Consider the following 13,468-nt stretch of genomic DNA (forward strand, 5'->3'; position numbering starts at 1 on the left):
CAGGGCGCGCGCGGCCGCCCGGGCTGCGCGGCGGTTCGCGGAGCCCGGCCCCGGCGGCGGGCGATCGCTCGGGCCTAGCGGGCTCGGCCGGCGCCACCCCTCCCCGGCGCTGTGCGCACGAGCGAGTCGCCCTTTGGAATCCCGCGGCCGTGGCGGTGCCGCGGGCCGGCGGGACCTTTGGACGCTTGGGTCCTGGCCCGAGGCTTTGTTGCCCTCCTGTCCGGGTCCCGCGTTGACGCGGTCGGACGAGCCCCCCCGAGAGGGACGCACGGCCGGTCGCCGCCGAGGGTCACTGGAGGAGCGCGGCCCCCGGCGACTGGCCTGGTGACGCAGTGCGGACCGAGCTGGGGACCTACCCCGGGAACCCCGGCTGTTGAAGGATAATGGGGGGTGGTGGAGAGCAGGCCTGGAGAAATGACTGACTCAATTTTTCACGCTGCTTTCCTCCGTGGGATCCGAATCGTGATTTTTTTTTTTTTAAGAGGTTGAGACACGTGACACCCACCACCTGAACTTTATCTGTGTCAGTGCTAAACACTTAGGTCATAGCCTTTCAGAACAGCTTCTTTGGAACATAGCATCCTTCGTTGATTGTACCAGTGTGGATTTTTCTCCCTTCCTTCGAGGAGACAGCGGGGAAGAATGGGTTAAATAATAAATGATTGTAAACAGAACTGCCGAGCCTTTAAAAAGACAGCCCCGAGTCATAGCCCAGCATCTTTTTATTAAGTCAGCTTCACAGCAAAACTAAGGATGGTTTTAATCTTTGTAAAAAGAGGAATAGTAGAGTACCAGGTTTTTCCTGAATGTGTAATTATGTAATCATACTATTTTTTTCAGCTAAGGTTTCATGTATGTGGTGAGAATGGCATTGCTAAGGAAATGAAGTTGGGGGAAATGTCTTCACAGTGATTTTGGAGAAAGATTTCTCTTGTGCTTGTAAAAGAATTCTCTTTCTAGGACCGGTTCTCCCAATAACTAGGGTTTCTTGGAGGCCTTCTATGCCAGATGACTGATGAAAGAAAAAAAGCCTGTATTTGTCCTTCTCTTTTGTCTACTAACACCAAAACAACACGTTTTGAAAAGTGTGTTCTGGGGCTTTTTAAGGCAAATGGCACAAAATATTTTATCTTAATGTAATTTAAATTTTCTGTCTTCAGCACTTTTTCTTTTCTTTTTGTAACACCTGGACTCATGCTTGTAGTCTCAGTGCTTACCAGGCTGCGGCAAGAGGATTGGTGTGAGTTTGAGGTCAGCCTGGGCTACAGAGTGAGACCCCTGTTTCAAAATCCAACAAAGGGCAGGAGAAGTTGGAGAAACAAAGACTGGAGGAAAAGCAGTACCTAAGGAAGAAATAGCTCTAAACTTTCTAGAAATGATGATTCTGTGCATTTGTGTTACTTTGTGTGTGTGTCCTGTGTATGAGGGGGAGGGCAGCGTGTGCCACACCATTCATGTTGGGGACAGAGCACAACTTTGGGGAACCAAAGTCTCTCATTCTGCTTTTGTGGGTTCCAGCAGGTGTAATTGCTGGGGTTGTGAGGCACCAGATGTTAGCTGTGGGAACTGAACTCACGTTCTCTAGAAGCATCGAGTGGAGCCACTTAAAAAATTTAAATATTTATTTATTTTGTGTGGGTATGGGTGTATGCTTGTCTGCTGTGGCACGAATGTGGAGGTCAAAGGACACCTGGAGAATCAGTTCTGTCCTACTGTGTAGGATCCAGGGGTTGGACTCAGGTCATCAAATTTGGCAGCTGGTATACTTGCCTGTTGAGCCATGTCACTGGCCTCTTAGACGTTCTTTGGGACACAAATTGTGTTTTCTTCTTTGCAGTGAGTATGATAGTGTGGCCTTTCTGCTCAGAGTATTTGGAGTGCTCAGATGATAAAGTATTTTTGCCTGATTGTGATAATTCAGTCATTGAATGAATGGATTTTAAAGGTTCTGTGTGGAGGTTAGGCAGCACAGGTAACGTCTGCAAAGAGAAAAGCCTCCACGCAGAAGCCTGCATTCTAGTGTGACAAGTAATGAAGATAGGTCCAGATGGTTTTCCTTACTTTTGTTGTCCTTCAGGACTGGAGATTAACATAGGGCCTCATACATGCTGACTACATCTCCTTCTTTTTAAAGTTTTTGTGTTTGAGTCAGGGCTTCATTTAAGTTCCCATACTGACCTGAAACCTGTGTATTTTGGAAAGGCCTTCAACTTGTGATCCTCCTGCCTCAGTGGCCACAGTGGCTGAGATGGAGGCTTTCCACAGCACATCCAGCTACTTTGTCCAGATTAGTAAGGAGATATGAGTAAAGATGAATCAGAAAAATGGCATCAGAACAGCTGTTACTGTATGTAGATGGTGGCGGTTACACCCTAGAAATGCACGGGCCTGTGTTCTGTCACAGGAGTACACCAGCCTTGGATCGTAAGTAACACAGGTGGGGGAGGCCTCGTGAAGAAAGTAACGTTTGAACATGGCCCCTGAAGGAGGTTGGAGAAGCAAACATTGTGGGCTGTTTAGGTCCTGACCCTCGGGGGGTGTCCGCTGCCCCTCTCACAGAGGCTGCCTAAGGACCACCTGCTTCTCAGATACTTAGAGTTCACAGCAGGAACAAAGTTACAGCTCAGAAGTAGCAGTGGAAATAAGTTTGTGGTGAGGTCATGTAGGACTGTAGGAACATGAACTGTATTAAGGGGTCACCGCATTAGGACGAGAGAGCCATTCCTGGTCTAGGGAAGAGCATTGCAGGCAGAACAAACAGCAAGCCACAGTGACTGGCTGATGTAGGTAGCCACTAGGCCACTGTGAATAGAATGGGCAATAGCAAGAGAGTGGCTGGAGAATGGTGCAGGACCTCAAAGGTTGTTCCTACCTTGACCATAGCTGTGTCATCTGACGTACTTTCTGAAGGGGTTACCGCCTGTCAGTGGGACAGTGGTGGTGCCTGCTGCAAGGCTGATGCCTGAGCTCTGTCCCACATGTTGTCCTCTGGCTTCCATACCTGTGTGCCTGCCCAAGAGCACCTGTGCCATAGACACACAGACATACATGTAGTGGAGTTAACATTTTTACTATTATTTTATGTGGCTCACTGTTTTACCTGCATGCATATCTGTGTACCACATGTGTGCCTGCTACCCAAGGGGACCAGAAAAGGGCGTTGGGTCCCCTGTGACTGGGGATTAGAGACTTTACGAGCTGCCATGTGGGTACTGGGAATTGAATTTGAATCCTTTGGAAGAGCCGTTGTTTCCTTCCTTCCTTCCTTCCTTCCTTCCTTCCTTCCTTCCTTCCTTCCTTCCTTCCTTCCTTCCTTTCTCTCTTTTTCCTCTCTTTGGTTTTTTGAGACAGGGTTTCTCTGTGTAGCTCTGGTTGTCAGGCTGGCCTTGAACTCACAGAGATCCGCCTGCTTCTTCCTTCCTGAGTGCTGAGATTACAGGTGTGCACCACTCAGCCTAAGAGCCATTGCTTTTAACCATTTCTCCAGCCCCAACAAACAAACAAACAAACAAAGAATGACGGTGACTGCTGGACTGTGGGTGTGAGGGACACAGTGGAAGCAGGAGAATAGTTCACTGTGTCGTTAGTGGAGGTGAAAGTGGGTAGGGGAATAATGAGTCAGATTGTGTGTGCATCATCAGGAGTTATTAATGAATGGGATGATTTTGTCTGAGGTTTTTCCTTTGCATACAGTTTTGCTGTGTGTAGCCCTGGCTGACCTTGAAATGTGGTGGCTCTTGCTTGGCCTCCTGAGTAGTGGGTTTACAGGTGTGTGCCACCACCACTCACGTGATTGAGTTCTGCTAATCTGGTAGTTAGTCGAGGAACAAGGCCAGTTATGACTGAAATGGTTTGGGCCTGAACAATTCCGAGTTTCTGTATGGAAAGAGGAAGACTAATGGAAAATCAGACTGAAGTTTAGTTCAGTTTCATTTTAGACATGTTAGATTTGAAGTGCCTGCTAGACCTTAGTGGAGATAGTAAACAAGATGTCTCTCGGGGAAAGTCCAGATAGTCTAGATAGAAATGTAAAGCCATGAAACCACTGATGTGTTGAATAAATAGAAAAGAGGAGGAAACGTGTTGACTGAGCTGTGGGGAGAGAGGGGTCAGGCATGGGCACAGATACAGAGTGTAGTCAGCAGTTGGGAGGTGGGGGCTAGAGCTTCCTTTGGAGGTCAGGAAGCTGTGTGCTCCTGGTGTTCTGTTTCTGTGACAGAACACCTTAGGCTGGGTGTGTTCGTAGGAGATGGTTTGTTTAGCTCACACTTTTGGAAGCTGGAAGCTGGAGATCCAGATGATCCTGCAGAAGGGGTGGCATGGTAGAGCATACAGAAACGATCATGTGGTTAGAGAAGGCTCCAGATGTTCAGATTGGGTAAGCTTCCTCTGTCTCTCAGTAATGACTTATTGTGCCAGCAATTAGCCAACCCTCAGATAACTGAATTAATCTTTCTTAGAGCAGCACTTCAATAGCCTAATTCCCTGCCAGGAGGCCCCTGTCAAAGATTCTATGCATTCTTAGCATTGCTACACGGAAGAAGCCCATTCAGACTTCCAGCAGGTGAGACCTTTTTGTTTGTTTGTATTTGAGATAGGGTCTCAGGTAACCCAGGCTACCCTCTACTTCAATTGTGTAGCTCAGGATGATCTTGGGACTTCTGATTCTCCTGCCTTTGCCTCCAAAGCACTGGAGCTGTAGCCGAGAACCACCATCCACAATTGTATTAGCTTTACTGACATTTGGTTAGAGAGGCGCTCTGAGGCTAACCTGTCCCTCCCCGCTCTAGTCAATCACCCAGCTTCATTTGTCATAGCATTTGATTAACAATTTATGGAGTGTTTCAGAAGGCTAATTTTTTTAAAAAAATGTATATATTAGTTTTGTGGAAAGATAAAAATTGTCTTCGTAATTTATCTGCCTATAAATTTACCATAATTTATTTCCTTTCCTCTTAAAGTAACATATGACACAGTTAAGCCTGCATGTATATATGTATGTATTTATTTTGAGACAGTGTCTCTCTCTGTAGCCCTGGCTATCCTGGAACTCACTGTGTAGACTAAGCTGGCCTTACACCCACAGAAATGTGCCTACTGCTGCCTCACCAATGCTGGATTAAAAGTATGCATCCATACCATTAACTTGTTATTTTAAAAATCAGTCATTGTACATGATAGCACATGTACAACCCCAAAACTCTGGAGACACTGCCTCAGACAAACACACACACCAGAACCAAACAGCCAACAAGCAAACAAACCAAATCCCAGCTGTATCTAAATAGGTGTCAGCAAGGCATTATTTTATTATTATTATTACTGAAGCAAAAACTTGTTTTATTTTTGTTTTTTTGGGACAGGGTTTCTCTGGGTAGCCTTGGCCGTCCTAGACTCACTTTGTAGACCAGGCTGGCCTTAAGCTCACAGAGATTCAACTGCCTCTGCTTCCTGAGTGCTGGGATAAAAGGCGTACGCTGCTACGCCCGGCTGCTTGTTTTATTTTTTAGAAGCTAATGTCAGACATGATGGGTAGTGTTTATAGAACTTCAGAGTGGTGGCATTAAAGAGTGCATACAGGTTCCGTGTGGCTTTGGACAGTTGTCTTGGGAAATTGCACTGGCACTTTCCTTCTTCATGTGCGTCCTTATCAGCCCTGGCATGGTCAGCCAGTAGAGTTGACGAGGTTTATGTTTCTATACACTTTAGCCCTTTGTATTTCCAAATAGATGTTTTTTCTCCCAAGGGGAGAGGGTGCTGGGGATTGAAGCTACCAATTTGTGTGTGCTAAGTATAGCTCTGCCCCTGAACTACATACACTCCCAGGCTTACTTGTATTTTGTTCTTATTGTGCTTTACTTATGTATTTGTGTGTGTGTGTGTGCGCGCGCACATGCGTGCGTATACCTCACTCTAGCCAGACTGGCTTCAAACTGGTAGTGACCCTCCTGCTTTAGCCTTCTGGATGCTGGGATTACAGGCTTGAACCGCTCTGTCAGGCTAGGGTTCTCCTTTGAAGTTGTTTTTGTTTGTTTGTTTGTTGCCCCAACTGTCGCCCTCTTTTTTGCAGTATACTCTGTTATTTATTTAACATGGAGAAATTATCCTATAGTTTGTGGGAAGTCGAATTGACATACAAAGTTCTTAGCTTTTGGATGTCTCAGTGGCTTTTGCACTTCTCCCTCATCCTTTATTTAAGATAGATGGGCTATTGTCTGAATAAGTAGTAGCGGCTGACTTCAGATTCCTGGTTTTCTTCCCTTCTGAGTGTTGGGTTGGCTTTGTTGTGTTTCTTTTTGTTGTTGTCTGTTTGTGATATGATTTCATTGTATACCCCAGAATGGAATTGAACTGGAACCAGTCCTCCTGCTTCAGCTTCCTAAATTCTAGGCACACGAAGTGATCCACCACACAGTTTCCAACCCTTTCTTCAAAAATCATCCTTTGGGGAGCTGGCGAGACGGCTCAGCAGTTAAGAGCACTGTTTGCTCTTCCAGAGGTCCTGAGTTCAATTCTCAGCAGCCACATAGTAGCTGACAGTCACCTATAATGGGATCTGGCGCTCTCTTCTGTCATGCAGGCTTACATGCAAATAAAGTGCTCATATGTATAAGTACGTCAATCTTCAAAAGAAATCGCCCTCTATTTTCACCTCAGTCTTCATGAAGTTGCATCGCCTATTGCTCTCTTGGTTTTCCTTATTGTATTGCTACCTAGAAAGGGAGGGTGCTCAGCGAGAACATGCATTGCCCTTGCAGAGGACACAAGTTTCGTTCTCAGTACCCTGCTCATGCTTAGCTTTTTGTGCAGTTGTTCACAAAAACAATGACTGTGATTTCACAGTTTATAAAAACATAGACATTGGTACCTCTGAGGTGATTATGTCAAAGTAGGTTATTTGATTTGTTTTTTTTTTTTTTCACTCCTGTCAGTACTTCTTTCTTTACTGACAGCCTTAGCTCCAACTTTGAAAGCTCTGTGTGTCACAGTGAGCAATCATTTTAGTGGAAGCACTGACAGGTCTTACTGTGAATCTTTTGTAAACTGTCTTGTTCCTGATGGAAGAGACAAGTGGGAGAGAGTGAGAGAGGGGCATATGGGCAGAAATTGGTAGGAAACATTTAAATAGCCACTTGTTGCTCATCCCTTTTGCTGATATTGACAACTTCTCTCTTTCTAGCTTGGAACACAGCATTTGCACTTAGAGGGTGACAAATGGCACAGAAATTTGTAGGCAGATTCCCTAGATTGAGGGTTTCTTATAATCCCCCCTTTTACTAAGAATTACTAAGATTTAAATTCAGTTTCGTGTGTGTGTGTGTGTGTGTGTGTGTGTGTGTGTGTGTGCGCGCGCGCTATATATATGGGTGTCCATAGAGACCAGAAGGTATTGGGTTCCCTGGAGCTAGAATTACAGGCATTTGTGAGGTGTCCAGTGTGAGTGCTGGAAACCAAACTTGGGTCCTCCAGAAGAGCACAGTTGTTGTAACTTTTAAGCCATCTCTCCAATCATGACTACTTTTAGCCAGATAGATTTTTACACATCTCCGTGCTGCAGGAGGCAGGTCATTACCAGCTGGCAAAGACCAGGCCCTGCAAGAGACAGTTATCAGCTGTGGACAAACTAGAGCCCAAACAAAAATCCCACACTTGGGATTAAAACAAAAACATATTTACATAATATAACTTGAGTTTTAAAAGAAACCAAAATTTCCATTTTTTGGAACTGGAGTTAGGATTGTTGTGATCCTTTGTGTGGGTCCTGGGTACTGAACCAGGCTCTCTGCAGAAACAGCAAGTGCTGTTAATCAATGACCCTTGTCTAGCCCCAAGGTGACAATTTTTAAAATTAAGTATTCTTATGCAGTATTATCCAGACAGAAATTAATAAAATAATTCCACACTGAGGAGTAACAGTAGAAAGATAGTAAAAATCTTTCTTTTCTTATTTTTGAACACAGGGTCTCATGTAGCCCAGGGTGGCTTTGAACTTACTTGTAGGATCTTGAGCTTCAGGTCCTCCTGGCTCTACATCCCAAGTGTTAAGATTGCAGGGCTACACAGTACCTAACACATCTGAATCCCCTCATTCTCTTCTCAGTCCTTGGAATTAAGCCCATAGTCTCCTGTGCACTAGACACCGAGTTACATCCCAAGCCCTTTTTACTTTAAAGTGTTTTGATTTAACTTTATGCGTGTGAATGTTTTGCCTGCATGTATTTCTATGTACTGCATGTGAGCCTGGTGCGCAACGAAGTCAAAAGATGGAGTTGGATCCTCTGAAACTGAGTTGCATTGTGGGTGCTAGAAATCAAGCCTGAGTCCTCTGGAGGAACAAAACTGTGTTCTTAACTCTCAGACCACCCTCCCATTTGAGACACTGTATAGCCTGGCTGTCCTGGATGTAGATCAGGCTGGCCTCAAACTCACAGACTTTTGCCTCTGTGCTGGGATTACAGGTGTTTACCACCACGTCCAGCCACGGCTACCTTTTTAAAAACTATCAGTTGTGAGACAGAGCCTCACAAATTGACCAGTGTTAGCGGGTGCTCATTTGGTACCTCAGCTAGGCCTGGAATTTGTGATTCTGCCTCAGCATCCTGAGTAGCTGGATTACAGGCCTGCACCAGACACAGACCTCCATCTATGTGTCTGTAAGAGGAGAAAACTTCAGGTGCAGAGTATAAAAACACCATAACGCATACAGCAGTCTTGGCTGATCCATGTTGTCGGAGACAGCATTCACTGGTGTCTGATGGCAAGACATCTTGTGTGTTGTAAGTGTTATCATGTTCAGAACCAAGGCTACAGTGAACTTGATCAATAGAGGCAGAAACAGGATTCCCTATGCATTTGGTTTTTAATTAATTTTTCATTGTTGCATGCTCATAATCCTTTAGTGTTTCCCTGGTTTTGTGACCCGTCCCCACAGCCTGTTGTGTGACTTCTGATAAGGCCATGACTTAAGACTTCAGTACCAGAGCTCCCTAGCCCTGGAGCCCTGACCAGAGATGTACTTGCTGACAGAGACTCAGAGTCCGTGGCACTGCACAATTGCTCAGCCTGTTTATTGAACGTTTACCAAAACTGTTTGCTCCTGAAATTAAATCTCATTCAAGCAGGAGTAAAAATTTAGTTTTCTGAATATGGACGTAAGGCCATTAAGTAGACATGTATTGTTGAGCCATTGGGGACAGAGGCCTGGAAACACAACAACTGTTGACATGTATATGCATGTTGTTAACTTTTTTTTTGTATCTTATGGAAAAGATCAGCTTTTTCCTGAAAGTCTTTGAAGGGACTGAAGCACTAGTGTGTGGTGAGAGATTATTCAAGTGCAAGTGAAAAGTGATTTTAATTTCCTTGCTCTTGATAATAAAGGCTTAATATTAAAGTTTACCTTGGGACTTGACTTAAGCTGACGAGCGTTTAAGGTCTCTGAAGTAGTGAGACAGTGCACTCTTGGGTGTGGGACATGCTCGGCACCCATTGTCTCTCCCCAACCTCTCTCCTTTAACCCTGCTCCCTTGCATTAGGTTATGGGCCTTTGCCTTTCTCTTCAGTCTGTTCAGGCTTCTTGCACAATGTAAAGCTCTAGGCTTCCATAAAAAGCTGTTTCAAGAATTGAAGAAACAACTCAGATTTTAGTGTGGATTTGAGTTGTGTGAACAATTTTTCTTTAAAAAGTTTTTCTTCTTTAATGTCTAAATTATCTATTTAATTATATTTCTAATAGTTACTTTAATTTGCTTTGTTTGTATATGATTTAATATGCCCTCTTCCCCTTTATGAATAAAATGTGCTTGGAAAGTTTCATAAAATGAAATTGCTTATTTAGGCAGAGACTAAAAATTAGACCTTCCTGGGGCCAGGAGCTCAGGAGACTCTGCAGTCCTTGTTGGTGTGGTGTCCCTCCAGGCATGGGGAGTCAGCGTCTGGAGGGAAAGAGTGGTCAAAGAAAATCACTGTTTTAATCTTTCTATGTAATAAGCCAGTTGTCCTTATCAACTGTCAAAAATAGAGGAAGAGGATATAGAGGAAGAGAAAGATGAACTTGTAATAGCATGTAGTTGTTGCTTGTTAGTTGTTATTAGTAAGTTGCTTTTGGGGAAAGGGCATAACAGTGACCACTGTGAGAGCCTGGGCTGCAGCCTGATGACCTGAGGTAAGAACCAGCTCCACAGAGATGCTGTCTGACTGCCACAGGTGCGTCATCACACCACCCCAACAGCCATGATAACTAAAAGTGTTTCCACGCAGCAGGTAAGCCGCTTTCTCCCAAGCCTGACGACCTGAGCTTAGCCCCAGAGACCTACCTGGTAGAAGGAGAGAACTGGACCAAGTCCTGGAAGTTGTCCTCTGGCCTTCACAGAGGTGCTGGCATTGGCATCCCTTCCCCACGTCAGTGAGTGTAATAAGTCGAGCATTAAAACACAGCAAGAGAGCCGGTGTGGTGGCACACACCTGCGATCCCAGCACTCAGGAGGCAGAGGCAGGCTGGCCTCTGTGAGTTCGAGGCCAGCCTTTCTACAAAGTGAGTCCAGGACAGCCATGGCTATACAGAGAAACTGTGTCTCCAAACCAAAAACACAAAAACAGCAAGAGTTTGAGGATCCTCCATGTTTTATTCTTTTGCATTCTATCTCAGGTTTATCTAGAAAATTGAACATGTGTTTGTTTCAAGTTATCTGTTTGGCTTGTAGGGTCTCATATCTCATGCTGGCTTTAACAGTCGTGGACTAACTCTGGACTCCTGACCCTCTTGCCTCGCACGTGGATGGCAAGAGTGTCACCAGACCCAGTGTGTTTCTGTAATTGTAATAGACTTCTTGAGGAATGTCTGTTTTAAACACCACCTGAAAGACTTATAAAGTGAAGCTTTTAGACTTTAGTTCTCATGTCATTTTCTTATTCTTCTATAAGTAAAGATAAATACAATACTTGGTTTGAAATACAAAGGGCAGTAAATGCTTTTTATTTTTTAACGAACTGTGGATTTTCAGTTATAACAGGAATATACACTGTTTAAAATTTAAAACTGGAGTGTATACAAGAATATTTTAAGGAAAATAAGCACCACCTGTTATTTCACAGGGACGGAATGTAAAATAAAAACAGAACTTCTCAATTCTCTATGAGTTTGAGACTAATTTGGTTTACAGAATGAGTTCTAACTAGCCAGGGCTACAAAGTGAGACCCTCCTCCATTGTTGATGGGAATGTAACCTTGTACAACCACTTTGGAAATTAGGAATAGTGCTACCCCAAGACCCAGCTAGGCCACTCCCGGGCAGATTCGCAGAGTGCTAGGAGTAAGTGTGTGCACTATCGCACCTGGTCTGGAAAATGACTTGTGTAAAGTAGTGCCTTCTGAGGTTTGTGGATTTACTTACTTATTTTGCGTAAATGAAGCAAAACTCCTAGAAGAAAACAAATAAAGAAGAGAGGAGCTGGAATCTCAGTCCTTGGAGGGCTTGAGGTAGGAAGCTCAAGAGGTCAGGACCAGCCTGTACCACATTTTGAAGCCAGACTGCAAATGTGAGACACTATCTCTAAAGAAAGGAGCGAGAGTGGGGAAGGGAGAGGAGAGAGAGGGGGGGGAAGGGAAAGAGAAAAATGAAGAAACAACAGAGTGGTTAGTTCTATTTAGAGAGGTAGTATTTGCATTTTTTTTTTTTCTTGAACTTAAGTCCACATGACAGGTTTTGGGTAGGAACACGGAAGGAAGGAAGTTTCAGATGGTGCATATTGAAGTTACTTTTGGCTTTGTGATAGTGATGATGGTAGACAGCCTTTAATTTTTTTTTTCCTTTTTAAATATGTTTTCTTTCTTTATAGCAGGGAGAATTAGAACCATTTTCTCCACATTTCTCTTGATAGTATCAGTTAACTGTGTTCATGTATATATGTTGTAGATATCTTAAAAGTGTGGTCTAATAATGTTTATTATTAGCCCTGTAATTATTACAGTAGTATTATGTAGCCTGCTATCACAACCAATAAAAGACATAGACACAAGATGGATTTTGCGGTAGACTTATTTCACCTGGGGCTGGGCAGGTAACCTCCTAAGCTACCTTTTCCTCCCAAGCCCCATCCCATGCCATCTGCTCTAATACGTCTTATTTGGGCTACCTCCTATCCGGATTTCAAAATACTTGCTGATGCTCTTCATCTGGGCTGCTTTCCTCCATCCATACCACATGCTCCTCTCCACACTAACCCATCACAGCCTTCTGCTTCCTTCCTCTTCCAGTACCTGTCTCCCTTTACCCAAGCCTCCTCTCCTCCAAGCAGAAGAACCTTGGCCAAGCCTCCCAACTTCTGCCCTGCCTCGGTGTATAAGCATTTTTTAACCAATCAACTTTAAATTAGGTGGAACAAGGTTAACAAAACAAGGACAGTTGTAGGTGAGAACATGTTTGTAAGAGACAGTAAGCCAAAAACAAGGAAATCGTGAAATTTGCAGGCAAATGGTGGGAACTAGAAAAGATCATCCTGAGTGAGGTATCCCAGAAGCAGAAAGACACACATGGTATCTACTCACTTATGAGTGGATATTAGACATATGATATAGGATAAACATACTAAAACCTGTACACCTAAAGAAGCTAAGCAAGAAGGAGGACCCTGGTAAGATGATCAGTCCTCATTCAGAAAGGCAAATGGGATAGACGTTGAAAGAGGGAGAAAACAGGGAACAGGACAGGAGCCTACCACAGAGGGCCTCTGAAAGACTCTACCCAGCAGTGTATCAAAGCAGATGCTGAGACTCATAGCCAAACTTTGGGCAGAGTGCAGGGAATCCTATTAAAGAAGGGGGAGATAGACCTGGAGGGAACAGGAGCTCTACAAGGAGAGCAACAGAACCAAAAAATTGGGCCCAGGGGTCTTTCCTGAGACTGATACTCCAAGCAAGGACCATGCAGGGAGATAACCTAGAACCCCTGCTCAGATGTAGCCCATGGCAGCTCAGTGTCCAAGTGGGTGCCCTAGTAAGGGGAACAGGGACCTTCGCTGACATGAACTCAAGGGCTGGCTCTTTGATCACCTCCCCCTGAGGGGGGAGCAGCCTTACCAGGCCACAGAGGAGGACAATGTAGCCAGCCCTGATGAGACCTGATAGGCTAGGGTCAGAGGGAAGGGGAGGAGGACCTCCCCTATCAGTGGACTGGGGAGGGGAATGGGAGGAGAAGAGGGAGGGAATGTGGGGATTGGGAGGGAATGAGGGAGGGGCCTACAGATGGGATACAAAGTGAATAAATTATAATAAATAAGTAAATTTTTTACAAAAAGAGACAGCAAGCCGTCCTCGGGAGCAAATTAATTAACAGTCAGACACCAAGCACCAGACCATGCTGCTTCATACAAATATGAAAGCAAGTAGTAGGTCTAGAATTCGATTTATTTATTTTATGTGTATATGTGTTTTGTCTGTATGTACGTATGCATACCATGTGTGTTGTGT

General features: G+C 44.5%; 1 protein-coding gene across 1 annotated transcript in view; it reads left to right on the plus strand.

Annotated features, from left to right (window-relative positions):
* Positions 1-2,324: 2,324 nt before the first annotated feature.
* Dennd5b (DENN domain containing 5B) overlaps positions 2,325-13,468 on the plus strand; it is a 127,483-nt gene continuing 116,339 nt past the window's right edge. Inside the window, exons 1-2 of the mRNA XM_055605614.1 lie at positions 2,325-2,424; positions 4,493-4,564. Coding sequence (XP_055461589.1) covers positions 2,325-2,424; positions 4,493-4,564 — 172 coding nt within the window. The remainder of the gene's footprint in view (positions 2,425-4,492; positions 4,565-13,468) is intronic.

This window comes from Psammomys obesus, unplaced genomic scaffold (assembly GCF_907164565.1).
Source record: "Psammomys obesus unplaced genomic scaffold, mPsaObe1.curated_primary_1811, whole genome shotgun sequence".
Classification (NCBI taxonomy): domain Eukaryota; kingdom Metazoa; phylum Chordata; class Mammalia; order Rodentia; family Muridae; genus Psammomys; species Psammomys obesus.